Source organism: Ammospiza nelsoni, chromosome Z, assembly GCF_027579445.1.
Source record: "Ammospiza nelsoni isolate bAmmNel1 chromosome Z, bAmmNel1.pri, whole genome shotgun sequence".
Lineage (NCBI taxonomy): Eukaryota > Metazoa > Chordata > Aves > Passeriformes > Passerellidae > Ammospiza > Ammospiza nelsoni.
In genome coordinates, this window is record NC_080669.1 from 42,598,996 (window position 1) to 42,625,234 (window position 26,239).

Sequence of the window (26,239 nt, forward strand, 5' to 3'; positions counted from 1 at the left end):
AGTAATTTAAGGCTGTGGGGGGAAGAGAGAGCTATCCTTTCTTCTAATATATACTGAGCAATGCAGAAGTCTTCAGAAATAATAATTCTTAAATTTGTATGTTAAGATTCCCCAGTTCTGGTTACTTAAACATTTCTGCCCATCTAAAATTAATGGTAATTTTAAAGCCATATAAACAACATGTAAATGTTTAAATTCATTTACATACTTGAAAATTCGAAGTTTAATAACCTGCAAAATAAACAAAACAGAATCATGCTTCTACAACTTGTTCATTGGTCTGAGTTTTACCCTATAAAATTATTGACTTCTTGAGATACTAAAATTATTCTCATGTACAGCATAGTTACAGTCATTAGAATATATGGTTGTTCTTTCATTATGTTAATTCAAAATAATAACTTGTCTGTACAAGGTAGGCTAATCAGTAGATTTCTTTCTCATTTTAACAGATGTGCTCTTGAATTATTTTGGTTCTTGAAGGTCATTTTTTGAAGGCTCAGAACTGAAAGAGTACAATTTTATTAGATGTTAGGAAGAGATTTACTGTGAGACACTGGCACGGGTTGCCCAGAGAAGTTGTCTCAGCCCTGGAAGCATTCAAGCCAAGGCTGGATGGAGCACTGAGCAGCCTGTTCTAACAGGGCTGCCTACTCCTGGCAGGGGGGTTGGAACTAAATGATCTTTAGGATCCTTTCCAACCCAAACCATTCTATAATTGCATCGCTTTTGTGATTAATTTCTTATATCCGTTTTTAGCTCTCATGTTTTTATGCCATCTCCACTCTTTACATTTTCCTAGAAAAAAAGTGATATTTTTATCAAGGGGATTTTAAGATATATTGTTGTATTTTATTTTTTTTTATCCTGTAATATTTTCTAAAAACATATCCTTAAATGTAAAAATATTTTTCCTGTTGCAACAATGTTTTGTATGCATGCTAAAGCTCTGTAAACATAAAGGTGACACTATTTAAAAGCATAAATTAATGTTCAGTGATCAAAACTGGATAATCTGAAAAGCACTGGTTTATTTTGGATAAAGGGATGGAATATAAATAAAAAGTTTCATGGGTCGAGACATTTTCTGAAGTGCATGTGTAGGAAGGATAAATTGCAATTATGGTGTAGCAGGCGTGGTTCATCCTCTGTATCAAGCTTTAATTTCTTAAGCCTAATTTTAATAGTGCTGGTTTATAGGTAATGTGTTCTACTTTATTCTTCGAACTTGTAATGCTTTTTTGCAGTAATCCAAAAGATGTGCTTAAAATTAAGTGATCCAAATTTTTTTCCTCTTTTTTTGAGGATGTTAGAGATTTGTGAGAAAGGCATGCTAATTATCACCAGAATTATGTCAGTTTTCCTACTTCTGCTTTTGTAAACACACACACACTCCATAATTTATTATAAAATTAGGTTGTGTCATTCTGACACCAGTGAAAAGTGGCCTGTTTCTTTTTAAGTGAAGAAAATTAATAGGTAGTGAAATGATAGAAATTTTTGTTTTAGCTTTAGAAACATCTCTACTACAGGATTATTATTTTTGCAAGCATGCAAGAACCTCTAACTAGCAGTTTGTTATGCATCAGAAGCTTTAAATGTTGCATAGTGAGATATGCAACAACTGAAACGAATGAGATTAATTGATCTTGACTGATAGAATTTCAGAAAGCCTATACTTCTGATATTCATTAATGTTTAGGTCTAATTGAAATCAAGTGTCTATAAAAATGCTGGTGTCAAATACTACAGGTCTTTAAGTTTCCCTTGAGTTACAGTATACCATGAGAACAGGATAGATGAAAAGCTTGTTTTCTATTCATATAAACATAGATTTCTCCACAGATGCATTACTTGATTAGGTATAGAAGAAGTACTATACCCCATGGTTATTGGTTCCCCACAGGAATTACATCCTATTTTTTACAGGCTTGCAGTATTTTTAGTATGTCATTCATTTACTTATGGCAGAAAGTAAAAATATATTTCAGAAATCATTTCACTTTTTACATCACCATGAGCAAGGCAGAGCAGACTGAGATTTCCCTGCACATCTTTGCTGTTTCTCTGCAGGCTGGGCGGGTACTGAGCGATGCCTCTGCTATGCTGAGTTGCTAATATCCAGAGAAGCCTGGAGCTGAGACAGGGGTAGCTAGCAGAAGTCTTGAGAACCTCACCTTTGGGTCTCAGTGTGTCATCTGCAAAATATGGGACATACTCTCCTAATTCAGCCACATCCAAGGAGAATAGCAACACCCACACTGGGAAGCCGAGCCCTGCAGAGCTACCCAGCCATAGCTAGGTCTCTTCTTTCTGTTCAATGTTTGCTGTTGCAGTTTACTGTGTGTGTGCTTTCCTTTCAAATAGTTTATTTCTCTTTTCTAGTTTGAGGGTTGCAAGAAAGCCTTTTCCAGACTAGAAAATCTCAAGATTCACTTAAGGAGCCATACGGGTGAGAAGCCGTACCTTTGCCAGCATCCTGGCTGCCAGAAGGCGTTCAGCAACTCCAGCGACCGTGCCAAGCACCAGAGGACACACTTGGACACTGTAAGGACACAGAAGTCCCATTGCAGCCCTCTGAGCAGTAGAACATCTGCTCCTTTCCTCCAGCTTGGTGACAGCAGGTAGCCCATAACCTTAGAGGCAGGAGGGTGGACAGTCTGATGAGGCTGTTGGAGGTGCCTCAGAGGTGACCCAGCCATCTAAGCATGCAAGAAGATGGACCCAGGCTGGTTGATAAAAAGACCACAGGTTCCATGGTCTTTGCTGCAGGTAGAAGCAGTAGCTTTCTCCCACTTAGCTGATCTTTAGGGAAACTGAAGCCATCTGCAATATAAGGTGCTTTTCTATGGTGAAAAGTTAAGGGTGGGGCACGTACCAGAAAGTCAAGAGAGATAGAATTATTTTGCAAATATAAAAATTTTTGTGCCAACAGATTGTCCCTTGTAAATTTGAGTGACGGCAGAGATTTGTTTTAAAACCTCTGTTTCAGAAAAGAAATTTTGTGTTTTCTCAGAGACAGTTTCCAAAGGTCTGAACTCCAGAAATATGATTAAAACAATGCTATTTGAATTAAATGTTTGTTTAAAAAAGTAAATTATCCATTTTGAATAGTCAAAACTATGGCTGGCAAGTTAATAATTTTTACAAGGTGTTTTCAGAAATTCTTTATAGAACAGAAGTGAATTAATTGCTGAACAGCTACTTTCAGGAAACAGTTGGACCTAATGTTCATTTAATACTTAGTATTGTGAGCCTACAGGTCTTCAGGCCAGACAGACAGCTTAGAACAGGCAATACAAGATATTTATATGAGTTAGATTTATTGGGCATTCTTTTAAGAAAACTATAAAGATATTACAGGGAATTTAATAGGTGTTTTTCTAAAATGAAGTATTATTAGAAAATGCGAGCTGAAGGAGTTGGCCAGAACTTCACATTAAAATGGGGGTTTGTTGTGTAATACTTTTGAAACTTCAGTATTCAGTGCTTGCTTGGGGTTTTGCTTGCCTTCTTTGTAATATAGAAAAACTAACACTTTTTCTTGTTCTCTTTTTCTGAAGCGGATCCTTCTATAATCCTAAACAGTCTTTCCGGGCCTTTACTGCAGTTTCTTTACCTGATTCACTAAAGACTGTAATTTCTGATTAAGTCAAAGATTGCTCTGAGGGTGGAAAAATTGTAAGTATATCTAGCACTATTCATTTTACTACTAAGAAAAGAAAGGTAATCATGAAAGGTGCTGTAATGAAAACTTTCCTTTTGTTTGTCTTCCTTTAAAGCTTTACTTCATCTTTTCCTTTTCTAACAAATTGTGAAGCTTTCTGCATGTAATAATGTACTATGTTTTTGTTCTGTAGTAATGTGGATTGTAGCATCCCAAGACTCAAAAAGTATTCTCTTGAGTTAAAATAATCCATGATATAACAGTAACTTTATAATTTTTTCCTTTTTTTTTTAATTTAGAAACCTTATGCATGTGAGATTCCAGGATGTACTAAGCGATACACAGATCCAAGTTCCCTCAGAAAACATGTGAAAGCCCATTCTTCCAAAGATCAACAAGTCAGGAAAAAGGTGATTTTTCTGCTGTCTTGACCAGTGTAAAGTTTATGTGAAGAAATCAGTTATAATATTAGATGTTTCAATGCATCTTCAAGTACTTGGGTTGATTTCAGGCTTTAAATGATAAAAAAGAGCAAATAGATTGATGTGGTTTGTATGTAGATAATTTCATCTCTGACTTAATGGGTTAATGCTTTATGTTTTCTGTTATAGTTGTTAATCACTTAACAAACACAACAAGGCAAGTAAAAATAATTTTTGCAAACATAATTTCTTGGTTTCAAATTCTGCCACTTGGTAAATACACAGTATTACAAAACACTGGCCAGTCTCAGATGGAAGGATGGATTTTGAGGGCAGTGTGTGGGACTAAGCTCTAAATTGTATTTCATTATTCCAGATATTTCCAATACTACCAAGATATTTCACAATGCTGATTCCCTGTGGATGTCAAGTCCATGAGTCATCAACTGTTTATGTGTTTAAGTGCATTTCTAAAGAGCTGAGTTGCTACCTAAGGAAATTTTTTGAGCATTTTCATCATACCTCCTATTAATCACTGGCATAATGTTGACAAGGTACAACGTAGGTAGTTACTGGACCTTTGTAAAGTTATAATTACTAACTAACATTATGCTTTGGCATTTGAAATATTTCCTGACAGTAATAATTATGAAAAATAAGAACAACCAACCTTTTAATGAGGAATTATTTATTTATGGATTTAATTAAAAGTGGAAATTGGCTTATGCCAAAAAGGTAATTATGAAAATGTGAATTCATCAAAAGCAACCATAAAAATAACCATAAAAATTCCATGGTGATAAAGGCACAGTGGACTAATACTTCAAGCCCTAGTGATCTTTTCTGTTGAAAAGAATGAAACCCTTTGCTGTCACACCCCGTTAGTCATGAATTCCTTTAATATATCGTGCCTGACTGGTTTTAATCCTCTCTTTAACCTCCCCCTGCATACCAAGTGACAGGATTGTGTCATCTTAAGTTGCTGACTCTCCAAGACTGTACCTGTAAATGTATCTTTGATATTGCCTAGATTGAAATAGCAGCATGAAGTATATTTGCAAGAGTGTTATCTTATGTGCTGTGCTGATGTTTACACTGAGTCTTCACCCCGGATTCTGTAGATATTTCTTCAAAGATTTGACTCTTTCGTTGGCTCTCTAAAATGGGATTATGCAGTGGGATATAGGTAAATTTCCATCTCTGAATTATTTAAAGCAACTTGTGTTGATGTGTGTCTATGACTTACCATGCAAGGCAAAATTCTTTTTCTGGAAATCTGTAATGCAGCTGCTGTTCCCCTTCACTTCCCAACTGTTAGTTGTCCACTGAATATATTTAACTGGGAATCTCACCAGGTAATGGCATGAAAACCAATATACCACGAAGATCCCAGCACAAATGGGTTTATTAAAAATAATTTATTGGGTAGTACAATAAAATTTCATTTACTCTTCAAAGGAAAGCAGAGCCATGCGAGAGTAAAGATAGTCATGCCCGCTTTAATCCCCTTTGTGTATTTTAAAAAATTATTCATAAAAATTAGGGCAAACATCTACACAAATACCATGCAAATATCTGGGAATAGATGCTGAAAATGTTTAGTAAAACATTTTAGGTATAATGTCTATGCATAATAATATTCTGTCATTTTAAAATATTTTGGTGGGGTAAAAAGCAGTGTGCTATCATATTTTTGAAAGGAAAAATTGCTGACTCTGCCAGGATTTCATCTTTTCATTGGTAAGATAGATGAGATTTCATCTAAGGCAGGAAGTCACTGAAAGAAAGCTAGACAGTTCCCCAAATGAGAGATTAAAGTGATGCTGAGAGGAATGTTAATGTACAACATGCCCCTCAACTACAATTACTTTTGAAATGTGTTCTCTTTTTAATCTTGTTCTCATTTCAGCTTTGAAAGGACAACAATTTACAAGATTTTTTTGTAAGCTGGCTAGACAAGTAAGCCTGTTTTCAGTGGCTATACCTTATTGATTTCAGTAAAGCACAAATGTCTTTCATCTGTGAACTGATGGTACTGTATTGAAAATGAAGAATCCATAGCTCTTTTAGTTTGTAAGTCTTTTTATTGAAGGTAATGAAAATGAAATTATGGAACATTGTGATACCACTGCAGCTGGATAGAAGCTTTCTAACGTGGTTTTGAGTATTAGAGAGCAGGCATCCTTTACTGCCGTTGCTGGACACTTGGAGGATTCTGTCTCCAACTGAATGCCCGAGTGTCAGGTAAACAGGGTGTTTGTCATACAGAAATGATCCCATATTCATTAGCTTTCCCCCCTTACTGGATGTATATGTTTTACTTTATTTTACATAGTCTCATCTCTTATCAAAAGTCCTCATAGGTTCCTTGGGGTCTGTCTTCAATTCCCATGTCCTCTTGAACATGAGACATGGGTTGTTCCTGAGCCCCCATTTTTGACTAAGTGCAATATAATTTTTTTCATGACTTCAGCTTTGTTAGCCTTGCAGAGCTGAGCTGGCATCCTGCTTGTGTTTTTCTTGGGCTCTATTTGTGAAGTTGCATCCTTTATCTATTTCTCCAAGGTTGTGCTGTTCTGTTCTTCTGTCCTTGACAAGAGTAAAATGTTGTTCCGTTCTACGCAAATCATTAGAATAATTTTACTCATTATCTTGTCCATATTGAATCATTAACAAAATCCAGATCCCATGCTGCTGAATCACATAAGCACAGGTTGGAAGGGGTCACAGTGGTCATCCCTGCTCTGTCATCCCAGAGCACATTTCACAGGATTGTGTGAGACAGTTCTTGAATATCCCCAACGAGGGAGACTACTTGGCTTCTCTGGGCAATGTGTCCCAGTGCTCAGTCACACTCACACTGAAGAAGTTCTTCCTGATGTGCCTGGTGTGGTATTCCCTGTGCATCAGTTTCTGCCTGTTGCCTCTTGTCCTATCGTGTGGCACTGGTGAGAAAAGCCTCTGACACCCTCCCCTCAGAGACACACAGGTGTCGAAGAGATCCCCTCTCAGTCATCTCTTCTCAAGGTGAACAGGCCCATCTCCCTCAGCCTTCTTTGTAAGAGACACCCAGGGGTTTGCAGCCTGTATAGAAGGTCAATACCACTGTTAGGGTCTTCATGACGATCTATTTGTTGTGTAAGGTAGCACTCAGCCTTGTACAAGTATGGGATCGTTGTCTTTTCCATTCTAATATTCCAGGAAAAGTGATTCGCTACTTCTGTAGCAGTCATGCTGCAGAAATCTGTGTTTGTAAATCTAGTGAAAATATTTAATTCACTTTCAAATACTGAAGTGCAATTCCCACTGGGAATGGAACGGAATGGAATGGAATGGAATGGAATGGAATGGAATGGAATGGAATGGAATGGAATGGAATGGAATGGACTCTCCACTGGCTTTGTAGATCTTGTCATGAATATTTGCAAAGTCCATTGCCTTTCTTAAAGGTTTTCTCTTTTTAAGAAGTGCATTTTCAAACAGATAAGATAATTTTGAAAAGGACAAAAAGTTCTGAATTTGTGCAGCTGTTAGGCAAAGATAAGATCAATTTAGTAACATTGACCTTCTCAAGTGAACAATGCAGTGGCTATGCTTTTGGATAGTTTTATCTATACCAGTGAATAACTGTTGTCATATATAACAGTACTTTAAGACTATCTGTCCTGCCAAAAAAAAAACCCTGAAACTGACAGATTTAAAAGATTGTTTCTTTGAAATTAAAAGAAGGTGAAATAATTAAAGGTACAACTAGTTAGCTCCATCTTTGTAAAAAAAGGAAGAGATAATGTGAACAGTTGACATAAACAAGACCAGCTAAAGGGAATGCAAAAGTCTTAGTCTGAACTTTGAATTGAAGGATGATTTATACCAAATAATTTCCTTATTCAACTGACAAGCTTGTGATTTCTTGGCAGTTCTAAGTGACCAGATCATGGTCTTTTATTTAAATTTGGTGCTTTTATTTAAATTATTTATGGGTCAGATATATTACTTAGACAAGCTTTGAACCCTTTGAATGCTTACCTGACAACTGTCCCTAAAAGTTGTCTGTCCTGGAAACCTGTACCATCTTAGATCATTTAAATGGGTCTGGAAAAGCCCATACAAGGATTCAACTGACCAGATAAGTTAACACCTCAGCAGATACTCAGTGATACTCCTACGTCACTACTTAGTTTCAGCCTAACAGAGGAATTATGTTTATTTTTTTGGGACAAAAATGTTTGTACTCTCTCTGCCAGAAATAAAATATCGTAGAGGCATCACTTCAGGAAAGACAGTCCGAAGGATATTTCTGAAAATTATCTAGACATGATCAAGATGTTTACAAATTGTAGTTTACATGGTACATGTACCAAATCACTAAGGAATGGAGGGAGTGGTGAGACTGAAGGAGATAAGAGCTATGTGCAGGGCTTCTAGATTGATTTCTTTCTTCCTGGTAATCTTTCTTTTTCTCACACATTGGTCAGTAAATGTAAAACGATGTCTGAACAGACACTCTTGAGAAGTTATTTGTGATCCCAATCACAAATCAAGATGGATGTTCCTCCATCATTTGTTCCTATGATATCTGACTGGAAGGAAGTTTTTTCAGGTGTTATTTTGCTGTGCAGGAATAAAGCACAGAAGGCAATCAGAATTTCTCTAATCCTGGTACTATTTATGCATGATTTCTTCCCTGTTGCATTTATTGCACTTCCAAGATTGATGGGCTAGCAATGGTAGGAAGTTTTCGGAATACTATTCCTGATTACAATAAGAAAAATGGTGATAGACTGCACTGCTGACATGAAGCAGGCAGTATGACGCCTCAGCCATATCCACTCCTGCTTCACACTGTGGTAGAGGCCAGTAGTAGAGCAGACAGTCCATACTAGCTGTGGAGCACACTCAAAGCAATGGGATAAGGATTTAAATCATCTGGCCAAAGCAACTACTGGCATTCCCTTTCCAGGTGGTTTCTGCTGAGCTTGATGAGGGTTCCCATCTGAACTGAGGGGGCTTTACACCTTGCTTATAAAGATGTTATAGATATTCCTCTTCTCTCACTGTGCAACCTCCATATTAGCAAAAAGGGAATATAAAATGCTCACCTTTAAAAGCAGATCATAGTAATTGAATTCTTCTGAAGCCTAGTTATATTCCTTTTCTAAAAGTTCACTTCTTCTCTCTTAGAGCCCTGTAACACATAATGTATATAGAATATAGAATGGTTTGGCTTGGAAGGGGCCTTAAAGAAGATCTAATTTCAGTGCCCCTGCCATGGGCAGGGACACTTCCCTCTAGACCAGGTTGCTCAAAGCCCCGTCCAACCTGGTCTTGAACTCTTCCAGGAATGGGGTGTCTACAGCTTCTCTGGGCAACCTATCCCAATGTCTCACCACCCTCACAATAAAGAATTTCTCCCTGACATTTAGTTTAAACCTACTTTCTTTCAGTTTTAAGCCAGTCACCCTTGCCTATCAGTACAGTTCCTGAAAGAGTGTCCCTCTCCAGCCTCCCTGTAGGCCCCCTTCAGTTACTGGAAAGCTCCTATGAACTCTCCTCTCCTCTCCTCTCCTCTCCTCTCCTCTCCTCTCCTCTCCTCTCCTCTCCTCTCCTCTCCTCTCCTCTCCTCTCCTCTCCTCTCCTCTCCTCTCCTCTCCTCTCCTCTCCTCTCCTCTCCTCTCCTCTCCTCTCCTCTCCTCTCCTCTCCTCTCCTCTCCTCTCCTCTCCTCTCCTCTCCTCTCCTCTCCTCTCCTCTCCTCTCCTCTCCTCTCCTCTCCTCTCCTCTCCTCTCCTCTCCTCTCCTCTCCTCTCCTCTCCTCTCCTCTCCTCTCCTCTCCTCTCCTCTCCTCTCCTCTCCTCTCCTCTCCTCTCCTCTCCTCTCCTCTCCTCTCCTCTCCTCTCCTCTCCTCTCCTCTCCTCTCCTCTCCTCTCCTCTCCTCTCCTCTCCTCTCCTCTCCTCTCCTCTCCTCTCCTCTCCTCTCCTCTCCTCTCCTCTCCTCTCCTCTCCTCTCCTCTCCTCTCCCTCCTCTCTCCTCTCCCTGTCTTTGTAGCAGAGGTGCTCCTATCCTCTGATGAAATTTTTGCCTTCCTCTGGACTCAGTCTAATAGCCTTACCTGCTTCCTGTGCTGGGAGCCCAGAGCTGATGCAGCCCTGCAGGTGGGGTCTCAGCAGAGCAGAGCAGAGGGGCAGAATCCCCTCCCTGCCCTGCTGCCCACCCTGCTCTGGATGCAGCCCAGGACACGTGTGGCTCTCTGGGCTGGGAGCCCACAATGGGAGATCATGTTGAGTTCTTGTCAATCGTCACTACCAAGTCCTTTTCCACAGGGCTGCTCTCAAACACTTCTCAGCCCAGCCTGTAGTATGCTATATAAACCTGTCCACCTTAAAATGGAAACAAGAAATCAGAAAAACCCCAATTGTTTTAAGACATGATTTTCTCCTATTGAACAATATTTGTCTGGAACTAAGACATAGAGGTGTTTTCAAAAGGTTAACAAGGGAATTTCTATTAGGTTTTGAGAGAATTTCTGGCTTTCTATTATGGGTTATGTCAGCAATTATATTATTCAAAATAATACAGACCTCTTTGCCTCTTACAGAGCTGCATACTCATGATAGCCTATTTTTTAATTCTTTTACAATACAGTAGAAACTGGGTTTTTATTATGAATATATATTGATTTTACCACACAAGTGATGGAGCTACCAGTTTGCTTAAAGATTCTGGAAAAAACCAAAATTTTATACTAGCCTTTAGATTTTGTGAATTACTCAAGAAGAAAACAGTGTCTGGGGATTTTTTTTTTAGCTAGTATATTTTGTTTGTTAATTTAATGACAGATTTCCAGCTTTTTCTTTCCTTTCTGTCTCAGTATTTGAACTAAGCTTTTTTGCAACTCTAGAAACACGGTGCTTATTGTGTTTCTTACATGAATGAAATTATTTTTTAAAATAAACTCTGAATGTTTAATTGATGAGAGGATTGTGGGAGCCAAGGAGGGTTAGAGCATTACACCACTGGTGTTTCAGGTCATTCAGGCGCTAAGCTAATTACCAGTGACAGTTTCCATTATGTGACTATATTAATCTGGAAGAGCTGCTCTGTTTGTGAACACCTTCCTCATGGGGAGCAAACATAACTACCGTATGAGATAAGTGGCTTCTGCGTCTTTCAGCTTTTGCTTGACCTTATTCAGACTCTTTGTTCAGATTTCACTGTTTAAGCTGCAAACAGGAGAATGGGTTGAAAGAGAAGCAAACCTATTTTCTTGCTTTGAGAGCAGTTGAAAATAAGGATATTTTCCCTCATTTGTTCTCTATGACGTCCACTTAAAAGATGTCACCAATGCAAAAAGAAGTGTATTCAGGGCCATAGGGTCAGTGAGCAGTGTCCATGGCAACTAAGAAACCATTCTGCAGAAGAAAATGAAGTAAGGAGTAAGTGTTTTAATCCCCAACTTCAATCCCTTTACTTCCTGTCTTCAGAATGAAATATAAATCAGACACCATGGCATTCAGCAACTTTTCATGAAAGGCATGTTTGCAAAAAGGGATTATGAATGGGCAGCAGTGTTTAAGGAATTTAATAATACAATTTGCTGGAAAACTGTTGTGACTAGGAGTGACCAGTTCTGTAGAGCGTGGTCAGTGGGACAGAGGAAGAGAGGCTGTGAAAGCCGTGTGCCACTGGCTGTGCTGAGGTGGGATGCGCAAGGCATGCTTCTCAAGGAACACCCATTGTGGGGGACATGCTTTGCCAGCACTACGTTTAGAACTTTGCTCACCAGGGGGAAGGAAAAGTCGAAATCCCCCAGTGGTTTTCATGGTGTTCTGACAGCTGTGGCCATTTTATAACCAGGAGATTGTTGGTTCATTTTACTTATGGTTAACATTTGTTATTCCATATACTGATTCCTTCCTGCACTTGGTTTCCGTCCTGACCTGTGAGCTCTGGCAGTGTGACATGTTGAAAAGTGCATAAGAAAGAAAAAATGAGTGCTGTCACCCTTATTACATTAACACCTGTGGCAGAAAAAAAAGGAAACCAACCTAGATTGTCTCAAAATTCTGTAAACAATTCCATGCTCATAACACTTCATGTTCTTCAGGTCCATTTTTGATATCAAACAATATCCTTTTCTCTATTTCTTTTTCTTCTCTTCCCCACGACAGTATATGCATGAATATGATCTTGATAGAACAGGAAAGAACAGGAATCTTTCTCTCTTCTGGTAGAAAGACTCCGTGGTTGGGCTTGGCAGTGCTGGGTGTACACTTGGACTTGGTGATCATACTGGTATTTTTCAACCTGAATGATTCTATGATTCTCATTAGCCTATCAAACTTCAGTCTGGGCTTTGAATGCACTGTCCTGTTCATTATGCTCCTTAAGCAACACCAGGGTCTGAGCAAGCAAGATTTAAACTGTGCACAGATACCTAGGAGGTTGCAGTTCAGCACCCTGATTCCAGCATATATTCCCTCCAAGTCTTTACTACTGTCTTCAACGAGGGTTCCTGTTCCAGGGTGAAATCTCTGTGATTTCACACTGCTGGATCTGGATTTGGGCAGCTGCATTGGCAGGTGCTGATTCTGGAGTCTTCAGTACTGCTCCTGAAGCAGCCTTATATTGGCCTCACTTGCAGTGCCCATTTGGTGAGGGCTGAATTATGGCTTTAACAGCAGCAAAATACCCAACCTGACAAAGTGCCCCACAGTAAATCAGAGACAGTAGAAACTCAGAAAGTTAGCAGTGCTAGCCTAACTAGCACTTCACATCATTTTCTTGCCTGATAAAGACAGCAGAACAGAGCAGCATTTTACTCTGATAAGGAGAATAGAACAACATAACCTTGGAGAAATAGATGAAGGATGTAATTTAGGCAAACAGAAGCCACACAAAATGCAATCAGGATGCCACTGAGCTCTGCTGATGAAGCAGAAGTTATGCAAAACAGCGATATTGCCCTTACACGAAAAAGAGGGTTGAGCCACATGAAAAGGACATGCGACACTGAAAACTGTCAAAGAAGGTCCCAGAGAACCTCTAAGGACTTCTGACAAGGGGTACAGCTGTGTAAAATAAAGTAATACATAAACATCTAGCCAGTGGGGATAGCTGAAGAGTGTGTGATTGGTGTGTACAATAAACACTCTGTTTACGTGATGCTCAGGACACTCAGCTGGAGGAAGGATCCCCTGAGTGACCAGCACACTGCACTGAAGATTGCCTCCTCTCTAATAGTCAAAACCATGTTAGCAAATTCCCGTCTGGCTGGTATCATGCCATGCAGCATGCTAAACAGACAATTCACAGACAATGAAAATGTACAGGGATGCCTTGAAGAATCTTGGCAAAAGTAGAAGTCATACGGCTGAAGGCTAATGATTTTGACCTCTTGATAGTAGAGTAGTAGAGCTTTTCAGTTCTAGTCCTAGACTCTCTTCAAGAGATTATTTTGAAGAGAGTCATGCATGCATTTAGGTTCAAGTGGAGATAAATGCAGAATTAGGTATTTAAAGTGAAGGCCAGTGTTATGTAAAGGATGCTGCAGTTCAAGAAAAAAAAATTACAAATGAAATCTGAAAACCTATTTCTGCATAAACAATTGTTGACATTATTAATCTACAGATTACCATGGCAATTTTCAGTAATCTGTGATAAGGAGAGAAATATGTTTGTGCTAAATGAAGCACCTGGTGGATAAGTATGTGTTTATTTTACACATTTTTCCTCTCATGAAGTGAAAATTTGCCAAACAGGTGTATTTTTAGAACGAGAAAGCAAATAATTTTGCAGTAGAAGTGTTTTCTTTGTCAGGCTGCATTTGCTTGGAAGAACGGATTCTTAGCAATATCGTATAATAGCTATATCCCCAAATCAGTCTGGCACGAAACAGTAGGTTTTTCCTGCTTTTTGAATTGAACTGGTCAGGTATTAGACTGATGTTCACGTATAAAATCAGCTACAAGCCTCTTGGAACTGCCTGAAGAAGAGGATGAAATAAAAAGGGCCATAGGTATAATTTGTATAACATTTCAGATTTGATACAACTCGATGTGGGATAGGAAGAGAGATAATATATGTGTGTGTGTTTGTGTGTGAGTGTGTGTATGTGTTCAAACATCTGTATGACTGCTTTTCAATTTTCAACTGGACTGTGGCTTGTTTGTGTATTTTAGATAAAAGGCCACTGCACTCACTCTAACTGTACTTCCCTTTTTTAAAGTAAGATTTTCGGGGTTTTTCTTTAGTTAGAAGTTTCCATTCAGATCTGTCCCAGCTGCAATTTTTCCCTTAAAGTGATCATCTTGGTAATCTATATTGTTTTAGCAATGATTTAATGCAAAATATTCCTCAAATTAGAGGATACCAATCAAAAGAAAATTCTCTTTTCTATATATAATAAAAGTAGAATTCATTTTAATGTTATCAATATTAATGCAACAGTGTTTTCCTCTTATAATATTGCTTTAAAATCAGAATTTCTTCTTGACTTGAAATCTGCCAAGGTTACCTAATTGTGTAGGTTCCAGATCTTTTTGATTTTTAATGCAAGACACTGAAAAACATTTTTGATGTGTTTTCGTGATCTATGCTAGAACATGAAGATGGAAACCATTTTTATATTGAACTCAAATGTTCAGTATAGTAAAACTTTGAGAGTAGCAAAAGTAACTATTTCTTGCATAGAACCTAACATCACTACTGTGCAGGTGGGCTACTTGAGCTTGATTTTTATTGCTTTTTCTGGCCAAGTGTTTAATTGAAATGGGATCTAAAGACAGGGAAAAGTAGCACACACACACACACACACACACACACACACACACACACACAGAGATGCATATCTGAAAGCTGTGGTAGACAATTAGCAGAACATTTCTCTTTAGAAGTCTTGTACAGATGACTCCCTGAAAACAAAGGGTGCAGAGAAATCCCTTCTGTCTGCATTGCTTCATTGCCCCAAGATGTCTGTAGCCTGCAGAGGCAAGAATTAAGACAATTTTTATTGATTCTGTGTCATCTGTTGTCAGAAGGGTTTAGTACTGTGCAAGAAAGTGCTCAACCTTGAAGCTGATCTTTGTGAGTAAATGGATGATCTGTATCCAGCAAGAAAAACCATAATATGAGTAAATACTGTCTTACAGCATCACTTCATAAATTTAAAATTTTCTAGTGGTGACATCTGTGTACTCTCAATGTGATGATACTAGCAGGACATAATTTTACTCTAACTGTACAAGTAAATATTAAGTTACAGGTCCTCCTACAGAAAAGTTAGTACAATGTGGCCCTGTGTAGACAGATCGTGCTTTGCTCTCGCAATGACACCTTAAATTACAGGCAATGAAAATGAGTAAAAACCACCTACTTTGACCTTGACATTAGTAAACTTAATACACAGACTATGTGAATAGCAGAAATTCCTCCTTGTCTTTATACACAAAACAAAAACAGATCTGTGGAACAATTACAGTTAGTGTAAAAAATTCTTGTCAATGAAACATACCATTAGTTAGGGATTTTTTGCTAGTTTTAGACATGGCAGACACACATCTAACCTGTATGAAAATAAATATACTCTACCTAATGTCTCACATATGTAAATACTTTACTCGGTGCACAGCATGCATGTATATTAAGCACATGTTTATGTAAGCAAGATCTAAAATGTTATGGTTTGATGAGATAACTGGCATGTTTGAATGACTGACACTGTCTAGACTTTACTGAAGAATTAATTGAGTTAATCTGAATACGTACAGGCAGGTTTTGAAATTACTGAACTGTTTTGTGTGGTTTAGGATTTCTCAAGCTATACTGCTTCTTTTCTTATGAAGTGTATTCATAAACACACCTATTGTATGTTCTCCTTGATGGTGTCTGACTTCTCTTATACAGGAGCAATGCTGAAGAAACTAGTCAGGTCAAAAATAAACATGCAGATCTCAGATGAAACACACATTAGTGAGAGAAATTTTTTTAAAATTATCTTCTCTTGTAAGGAGACATTTTCTCTGGGATTAAGTCATGCATCAAATCAACAGCATGCCTCTGCTTTTGAACTCAAATGTAATGAAATTGAAAACTGAGGAATAAGAATCTTACACCCTTCTAATTATTTCAGCTTGTTTCATTTAATTTGGGTAATTACTTATTCATATGCAAAATGTGCAGGAGTAGAATTTCCATCCATTGTTCTGAAAGGCAGTAAACATTAGCTGATTTTCACATAAGTAAAACAGTTGTAAACCATGACTGAAATATTGTTTGTTTTGTATATTAGAAAAAACTGCCACATTGTGATAGTGGAAGTGCTTCTGTATTTCCAAATACAAAACTTCACAACTCTTACCATAAAATTGAGCTATCAAATTAAAAAACTATTATTTGGACCAAATATCAAATACAGGGGAGTTTTAGGTGAGTAATGCAACTGATTGTTAACTTGCACTTTGGTCAGCCATAAATTTAGGTTACATTCCAGCACACGGGAGGTGGCTGTGCTCACCATGTCAGACTTGTCAGTTATTGATTTCACCAGTCAGTGAGGTAATTCCATGGCCATACAGCTCTTAAAAACAGATTGCCAAGTTTTCAGTCCCAGCATGATTGTACTGGTGCTCAGCTGAGTGATCATGAAAGAAGCAAGATGGTCATGGGGAAGTGACGTATTTCTGTCACAGTGGTGGGAAATCTGTGCTGGGATACAACTCATATAGACGTCAAAGAGAGTGTCAGCTTCCTTTTACACACTTGGATGGTAAGTCTGCAGTCCAGGCTGGAAAAGAAATGCAGTGTTGTTAGAACAGAGCAAGAAATGGATGGCAGCAGTTATAGCTGGTCAATTATTATTTCTCCTTTTTAGCTTTTCCAACTGAAAAAAAAGTTTTACAGTTGCAGTGAATGGTTTGTGGTTTTTACTTGGTTTTAAGGTAATTAGTCTTTTCATTGTTCATTCTGTTTCTTGATGTACTAAAGAAGAATCATAGCCCAAATTTCCCTGCATTGGTCACAATGCAAGACGTTGCTTTCAGTTAAAAATTTTAATTAAGTTTAAAAAAATTAATAACTTTTCTGTGAAATATGTAAAAATATTTGACTGATATAGAGTGTGTTGGATTATGCCCTTTTCTGACTTGTGATTGTATTTCTAGAGCTTGTGATTGAAAATACTAAGCAACTATAGGCAATGCATGAAATGCAAACTATCCTCAGAAATCAGATCACAGCTGTCTCACAGTGTTTCTTTCTCTATTTTTGGTGTTCTGTTGATGATCCTAGGTTTTCTTCATTTTTTTCTTCATTTTTATAAGGCTTGAAAAGCCAGAAAATTTATGCCAGCACAGATTGTCATGATAGATTTGTTCTAAATGTCAAAGGATATGCAAATGCAAGATTCCTGAACAGTGCAAATTAGAAAAATCTGTAAAATAGGTGGTTGCATATTTTATTTTAAAATAATTACTTATTTCTTGTAGCTAATGTGGAAATACTTAACTCTCATTTTCTTGTTTTTCTCACTGTTTTATCCGTGAGTGCCATCTGATGTAGAAAATTTATCTGTTTCTTAAAATAATTCAGACAACTTCACACAGGCATCTTCTGTGATTGTGTATTCTGTATGATAGAATCCTGATTCTTTTATAGAAGTCAGGTTTTTCATATTATATTAACTTTAGATTCCATAGAAATTTAAATTCACATAAGGCTTATTGATAATGTAGTGTAAGGATTTGATGGAGGATATATTTGACATTTAATTTCACAAGCACTGAGTTTCATGAAAAAGCCATGTTACTAGTGATAGCAGGAAACCTAGCACAATTACTGGATAACAGCAGAAAATGGCATGTACCAAAGTGGGAGAAATGTTTCTGCTTACAACAGATTGTAAATATGGATAACAAAAAAAATAATTTGTCAGGGTATTCTTCCCTTCTGCCTCTTCCCCATCCATTCTCCCCCTTCCTACAGTTCCAGAAGAGCAAATATACCTCACAGAGGTAGTGTACCTCTGGGCCTAATAACGGCGGGTTAAGTTTTTAAGAGAAGAAATCTCAGCACGCAGAGTGTGTGCATAGGTATCACAGGCTATGTAGTATCTCCAGCTACAGGGTTGGGTGTTTAGGGGGTGCAAGGCCAACTCTTCACTCAGTTGCCCTGTTTTTACAGTAGTGCATATTACCAAAAGTAATTTGAGTGTTTATCAGCATTCTGTGTCACAAGGGTCGTCTTGTGGCAATGGGTCTTTTATAGTTGCATTAAGAATCATTTCCTCTTACTTTTCTTTCTTCATTTGCCCATCCCTGGGGTGTTCAAGGCAAGGTTGGATGGTGCTCTGAACAGCCTGATCTAGTGGAAGGTGCCTCTGCCTGTGGCAGGGGCGCTGGGACTTGGTTCCTTCAAATGAAAACTGTTCTGTGATTAATTCCTGAGTATAATATGTGCAGAAATTTGTCTTTTGGTTCCTCTTCCTCCCCTTAGGAGTTGTTTAGAGGTGCTAGGCTATCTTCTAGTTAACTGTTACCTGCTCACCCCGCATGGCACCAAAGAAGGGAGGAGAAGCGTCAGTGGCCCCTGTGAGATTTTCTTCTTGGGAAAGTGCAGCTCATCCAAGTGCACTAGGTCAGGGTTCTTTCCATCATGCTGCACGAACCTGGATGACATGACAGGATATTTATGAGCTTCTCAGCCACTGCAGTAGCCCACATGCTTGTAAACACAGACCTTCATTTTCCAGGCTTTTAAATGGAAACAAAATTACTTAAAGGAACAGACAATTTTTGTATATATATAACATTAACGTCAGGCAGCAGATCAGGACAGGCCTCAGTCCCAGCAGCATGCAGCAGCATCCATAATCTGTCCTAACCCTCAGGGTGCAGTTTGGCATTACAGCCACACCATCCTTGTTACAGTGCTGCAGCCATGACAGAGCACTCTCAGTTCTGCAGTAATGTGAAACAAATACAGTCCTAGTCTGTTTAAGAGTGGTGTCTCAAGGGAGCTTTAGTCCATATTGAAGTGGTCCTATTTCCACCTGCCTGTATATTACCTCTCCTAAGTGGTTGCTCCCAGTCACTCATTTCCAGTGTTATGAGCACCTCTGCTCTTCTGGTCCTATGGTGAAGCAGTTCAGGGCATTAAACCAGCATGAAAATATTTGTATCCATTATAGTACCCCTCTGCTGGCACAAGCATGGCAGACATTTGATGAATCTTCAACAGCCATTATCTAGGCCACTCCTCTCTTTTGCAGTCTGTGACAAAAGAGCACTGAAGTCCTTCTGTCCAAGATCCTGCAAGTAGTGCTTGTCCTAAGTGTAGTCTTGTTAAGCATCTGGAAGTGTTTTCTTCCTCAGGTTCAAAAAGTGCCTGCTACATTGAAAGGATGGTATTAATGATGATTTAAAAGGGAAGGTTTCTGATTGTGCTCTATTTCTTTCTCTAACCTCAACATTTCTTCATTTTCATTTTTCACTGTCTTAAGATTTTTGTGATTATTTCCTTTCTTTTGTCTATGTCCATCTTTTGTTATAATATTTCCTTTTTTATCGCTTGTTTTTCAGTTGCGATCAAGCTCAGAGATTGGCCAGGACATCCTGAATGACTGCCTTGCAATCCAGCCCCTCCGGCCAGTCCTGTCACCACAGGATGCTGTAGATAATACCATGGGACACTCCCCAGGGTCTGCTTGTGATATTTACCCAGGTATAAAATAAGACAGATAAAAAGCTGCTGTATTATTCCTCACTTAGTATTAGGGATCACTTTGTAGAGTAGAATGTACTCTGAAATGCATATCTATCTCATAAGAAGGATAGAATGTGAAAAGCAATATAAAAAAAGATTTTGAACATGTTTTTATGTTTTTCGGAGGGAAGGAAAACCAATCATATTATACTCATTAAAAGACCTAATACAACATAGATGGATATTTTTGTTCTATGGGCATTTGATTCTGCAACCAATTTACTTCTACCATTCCTTGTAGACATCTTGAATACATATTTTTATTTAAAATCACAGTATTTTTCCTCTGCCTTATTCATGGATCACATATCAGTTTTTCAATTGATCTTCATTAAGAAACTGAAATGCTGCATTGTGAGTATAAATATACAATTTACTGTGAATAGACAATAAACGCATTTACACCATGAATGTATGTATAATCCTATTGTATTATTTCAGTTAAATATCTGAGATTTTCCTACTAAAATACGTTTGTCATACCTGCCTACATGTATAATTTTTTTGTTAACATTCCAAAAAAATTTGAAACTATCAGTAAGTTATGAGTGATAATAAATCTTAAAGCTCAAGAGGGCAATGGGCAGGATGTTAACATTTTAATGCAATATTTTAGTAGTTGTGAGGGCCTCTGTTTTTAACTTTCAGGCATTTAAATATGTTCCATGAAATTACAGGTTTCTGACTCCATTTGGCCTTAGATTCTGTGACAGTTTCAACACTACTTTTTGGCTTTCTTTTCTTAAAGAAACCTTATTCAGGATCATCCTTTTCTCTTGCAACCACCTAAATTGTTCCTATGCATTGTGAGGCTACATGTGAATTTAGCTTCTCATAGAGAACTGTTTGCAGAAATATTCTCATGGAAAATTCTTATGTACTGATAAATGAATATGTGATGAGGCTCCAGAAAAGAAAACATGACTCCTTCCTCCTTTTGGCTGAAACTTTGTCCCAGTTGAGGTTCACAATCTGAGATTCACAGTCAGGACTAAGTTGGGACTAAGCTGTAATCATCTTGTAAATAATGTTGTAGCTTGGACTTTTTAAGGGATACAGAGGAACAGCACTCATGATTCTTTGGCTTTTATTGATTTTTTTTTTGTTTTTTTCAAAATATCTGAATATGTATAAAAATTTTTTAAATGTTTTAGTTTATCCTGAATTGATAAGACTTCTTGTAGCCACCCTTTTTTTACATAATCATAGAATCACAGAATGGTTTGCATTGGAAGAATTCTTAAAAGTCATCTAGTTCCAATCCCCTGCCATAGGCAGGGGCACCTTCCACTTTACCAGGTTTCTCAACGATCCATCCAGCCTGGCCTTGAACACTTCCAGGGATGCGGCATCCACAGCTTCTCCAGGCAACTTTATCCAGTGTCTCACCACCCTCACAGTAAGAATTTCTTCCTGACATCTAATCTAAACCTCTTCTCCATTTGTTTAAAACCCACTTAAAACTAGCATTTAATTCTACATCTTTGTGTGTGGACCTATATGGTGGTACTACACTTGAGCATGCTGGTTGTCATGAAAATTTCACAGAGTCACAGAATCCTTAGGTTGGAAGAGACCTTCAAGATTGAGTCCAACCCATGCTCTAACACCTCAACTAAACCATGGCACTGAGTGCCATATCCAGTCCTTTCTTAAAGACATCCAGGGATGGTGACTCCACGGCCTCCATGGGCAGGCCATTCCAGAACTTTATCACTCTTTCTGTAAAAAACTTTTCCCTAAAATCTAACCTGTATTTCCCTTGATGCAGCTTGAGACTGTGACCTCTGGTTCTGTCAGTTGTTCCCTGGAGAAAGAGACCAATCCCCCCTGACTGCAGCCACCTTTCAGGGAGTTGTAGAGAGTGATAAGGGCACTCCTGAGTCTCCTTTTCTCCAGAATAAACACCCGCAGCTCCCTCAGTCGTTCCTCACAGGGTTTGTGTTCCCAGCCCCTTTCCAGCCTCGTTGCCTCCTCTGGATGCGCTCAAGCGTCTCAAGGTCCTTCCCAAACTGAGGGCCCAGAGCTGGACACAGCACTCGAGGTGTGGCCTCACCAGTGCTGAGTACAGAGGAGAATGACCTCCCTGCTCCTGCTGGCCACACTGTTCCTGACACAGGCCAGGATGCCTTTGGCCTTCTTGGCCCCCAGGGCACACTGCTGGCTCATGTCCAGTCGGCTGTCACCAGTGCCCCCAGGTCCCTTTCCAGCCACACCGTCCCCAGCCTGTAACACTGCAGGGGGTTATTGTGGCCAAAATGCAGGACTCAGCACTTGGATTTATTAATCTCCATCCCATTGGACTCTGCCCATCCATCCAGCCATTCCAGGTCTCTGTGCAGAGCCCTTCTACCCTCCAACAGATCAACACATGATCCCAGCTTAGTGTCATCTGCAAACTTACTAATGAAGGACTCAATCCCCTCATCCATGTCAATAAGGATACTGAACAGAACTGGCCCAGCACAGACCCCTGAGGACACCACTGCTGACTGGCCCCAGCTGGATGTGGCACCGTTCACCTCCACCCTCTGGGCCTGGCCACCCAGCCAGTTCTGAACCCAGCACAGAGTGCTCCTGTCCAAGCCAGGGGCTGCCAGCTTTTCCAGGAGTGTGCTGTGGGAGACAGTGCCAAAGGCCCCGCTGAAGTCCAAACAGAGAACATCCACAGACTGTCCTGCATCCACCAAGTGAGTCACTTGGTCACAAAAAGAGACCAGGTTGGTCAAACATGACCTACCCCTCCTAAACCCATGCTTTGCTCAGTTTCACACCATCTAAATCAGGTATTTAATGGACTGAAAAGACATTGGGAAGGTATTTACTGGCAACGCTTTGAGCAAGTAACTCACATGAAACTCAGCCTGAACCAGCTAGAAAATGTGCAAGCATGGCTTACAAAATACTTGCATGGAATGCTAATGATGGCTGTGGAAGAGAACAGCTATGTCAAGACGAACAACTTTTGCTACTGTGTGCTGAACACCTGGTCAGAATCCAACCTTTTTACTCCTGATCCTGAAGAGGTTAATTTTAAATGCAAAGATTACAGTAAACTAAGCCATTGTATAGTTTTACACAGCTTTGTTAGTTTTTGTCATGGTAAAATGCAAGTTACCCTATTTTGCCAAGGAATAATTTAAACAGTTTCTTTTCATTTAGACAATCGAGGCTTTCCTTAGCAGCATCCTGATTCGTTAAATATTCTCTGTTCCTTTGCTGTCAGAATGTGTGCTTTGTTGTTTTTCAGTATTTTCTTCTGTGCTGCATGAAAGATAAAATAAGAATTACAAAAGTTCATTCCTTTGTTTTTATCTTCTGCACTTGTCCTGATGCTACGCTGAGACACAGACATGGAAAACATAATTTTTGGGGTACATGAGCAAACTGGGAAAAAAAATTGCCCTGTCTTGCTAAGAAAATGTCCTCAACTTCTTCTTTGCAAATTACTCTGCTGTTTTAAGTGATGTCTCATCTTCCTGCAGGACCTTCCTCCTGTGTTCCTCTTTAAGGTTTGGGATGTCTTCTGTCAGATGTCTGTCATCACTTGAGTTGTTATTAGGAGGCTCTGGTCCACAAACAAGTTAGCAAAGAGCAGAGCCTGGCACCTCCAGGTCAGCCTCCACTCCTCCACCTTTGACCACCAATGTCAACTTCCCCACATCTTTGACATTACCTCTACAGCATCTGTATTGGATGCTTTTATTCACAGAGTGGTTTCCTGTCTGTCATCTTGCACTGTGTGCCATTTCCAGCAGCTGAAAAATGTCCAGGGCTGCTCCTTAATGGGGCTACAGCATGATTAGACTCCTGAGCATTTTTTTTACTCTGTCTTAGCTTGTTGACTATCCAGTGTGTCACAAAGGTGGGCTTGTAAGGATCAATAGAGTCTTTCCAAGAACAGGCTGAGGCTTTGGGAGACAAGGTGAATTTTCACCTTTTTGATCTTCTGTAGCATAATTCACACTTGTGTGTGAAAAATTATGACCTGTGAAATCATTTCCTTGAAGACTGATCTGTGGTGAGACTACCTCTAATGCAGTGTTTCTTCTGCTAGGATTGCAGCATCCATGGACATATTTCAGCCTAGAAAGATGTTTTACTAGTGACAGTGCCCCCTGGGGAACTGGTTTAAACTCCAGGATTTTATCAAGAAACTCAAATCATTAGCTCCAACATACTCACTAGCATAATGTAAATTTTATAGGTAGAATTTCACTCTGTAACTAGGCCTGAACAATACCTTTTTTTTTTTAAAGAGACAGATATGACAGACAAACAGGAGAAGTAATTTTTATCTTTTAGACAGACTATTTAATTCATTCTCTGGGTTCATAAAATATTTAGGAGCATGCATTTGTCTGCCAGTCAACATCAGCATAAGCTACTTGACACAAATGTCAGTAGAAATAGCTGTGTAATAGGATTTTCAGAGATACAAAGATTTATATATGTCTGATTTAAACTTTTTTTTTTTAAAGGGGTGACCAGAAAATAAAATATAGGATTTGGGATCAACTAATTAGGACATTTCAACAAAGTCCTATATTGCTTTTTGTTTATTCAGTAAGGAAACAGGCAGGAAACTTTCCTTATTAGAAAAAAATCCAAGAGAAAACACATAGAAAATTATTAAGCTGTTAAAGATGGTTTAAAATTTTTTGTATGTATTACTGAGGAGTCTGGGCCAATGATAGTAATAATGCTCTTCAAGAAATTTGTAATTTTTACAGATGAGGGAAAAATGTAGAAAGCATTTCACATTTTATGAAACTATTCTTTCTGTTCACTAGTTCTGAAAATACAGATCTTAGGAGTATTGACACATCTTCTACAATAGAAGAGTGTAGAAGATTTGCAGCCTTATTCAGACAAAAAATTCCAAGACAATGAACATGGCTGTGATCATTCATGCCTGGTTTTATGGAAGTGTCATTTGGAAGCAACAAAGAATACTTACTTATTTTCATGTGGTTCTTCTTCTCTTTGTGAAAACAACACTTCAGAAAACCCTTAGTTTCGTTAGTTGCTAAGAGCTGGCACTACAGCTCGACAGGAGGGGTTATATGTTGGTGTTTGGTCATTTATCAATATTGTTGTTGCTTGGTAAGTTATCAGCGTTGTTTCCTGCCTGATGGGCATTATTTCTCTCTTCTACTTTCAGCAGCTGTGATCCCCAGCACACAGATAAATCAAAGTGGAGCAGCAGCTGGGGCAGTGTCCTTGCCCCACCCCAGCAGCCACTCTTCCCCAGGACAAAGCATCCAGGGCAGTCCTCTGCACCCTCCCCAGGTACCTCTTCTCACAGCTGCTGACTCAGAGAGGTAAGAGCCTGTGCTTCCCAGCTTGAGCCTGAGGCTGGACTGTCTTCAGAGCTGCCAAGGTGGGGGGAAATACAATTGCTGGTAGGCACTGGTGGCAGCCCTGGCCTAACAACTGCTCTGGACAGGGGTTTGTCAGGAGGAGAGGTGAAGTGGACCATGTTATTCCAGTCTGAGAGGGAGATTTTCCATCCATTTCCATTTCAGGGACTTCCTCCAGTCCCTTCTTGATCCCAGTGAAGGGCTTAAGCAAGGAAAGTGATACCAGCTGGCACGCTGTACTTCAGATGACCACAGCCATACCTTACAGTATGGGGGCCCTGAGATTCATGTTTCTGTTTACTTGTGGGAGAAGAGTCATACTCTGTCAATATTCTCCCAATACTAAGCATTTCTGAAGGAAGACCTTGCCTTTATTTTTTTAATTGCCATTTTATGAAGAACAACAAATAATGAACAAATTTTTATTTCACTAGTTTTGAGTTTGATTTATAGTCAGGATTTGTTTTATGACTGTTCCACTAATGTATATTTTTACATATGCTGGTTAGGTATGATAAATTTTATGATTTTAGATCTTTCGGTGACATAAAAATCAATTGCTCGGATGTGTCTTGATTTTCATCGTTAGACATTCCCTAAATTATTTTCGGCACTCTTTCCAATGATTTAGATAGTATATGGTACTATAAATATAGAAATCTATAGCTCGTTGAACCAGAAGTGTACCAAATCACGAGTCTGAACAGGCCTAAGTAAATGTTTTTTAGTGGAAAAGTCAGGAAGATATCATCACACAAAATACTAAGCTGGTACAATCTGCTCATGGATACTTAAACATTATTTTTAAAATTTCTTTTTCAGTGCTCTAAGTGATAAATTGCTGTATTTCACTAATGCATTTCAGAGTATTTAATTTCCTTGAGTGACAGATATGACAGTAATTTGAAGAGTACAAAATCCCCAATTATAAACCTGAAAACAACATTCACTAGGTTTCAATTACTGGTAAATGAGCATAATTTCTTTGGATGAAAGCAATATTCACTCTGACTTGTATCAGGAAGATAGAAG

General features: G+C 38.9%; 1 protein-coding gene across 1 annotated transcript in view; it reads left to right on the plus strand.

Annotated features, from left to right (window-relative positions):
- GLIS3 (GLIS family zinc finger 3) overlaps positions 1–26,239 on the plus strand; it is a 112,120-nt gene that overhangs the window by 71,213 nt on the left and 14,668 nt on the right. The window contains exons 3-6 of the mRNA XM_059492757.1: positions 2,386–2,547; positions 3,967–4,077; positions 19,661–19,802; positions 25,009–25,168. Coding sequence (XP_059348740.1) covers positions 2,386–2,547; positions 3,967–4,077; positions 19,661–19,802; positions 25,009–25,168 — 575 coding nt within the window. The remainder of the gene's footprint in view (positions 1–2,385; positions 2,548–3,966; positions 4,078–19,660; positions 19,803–25,008; positions 25,169–26,239) is intronic.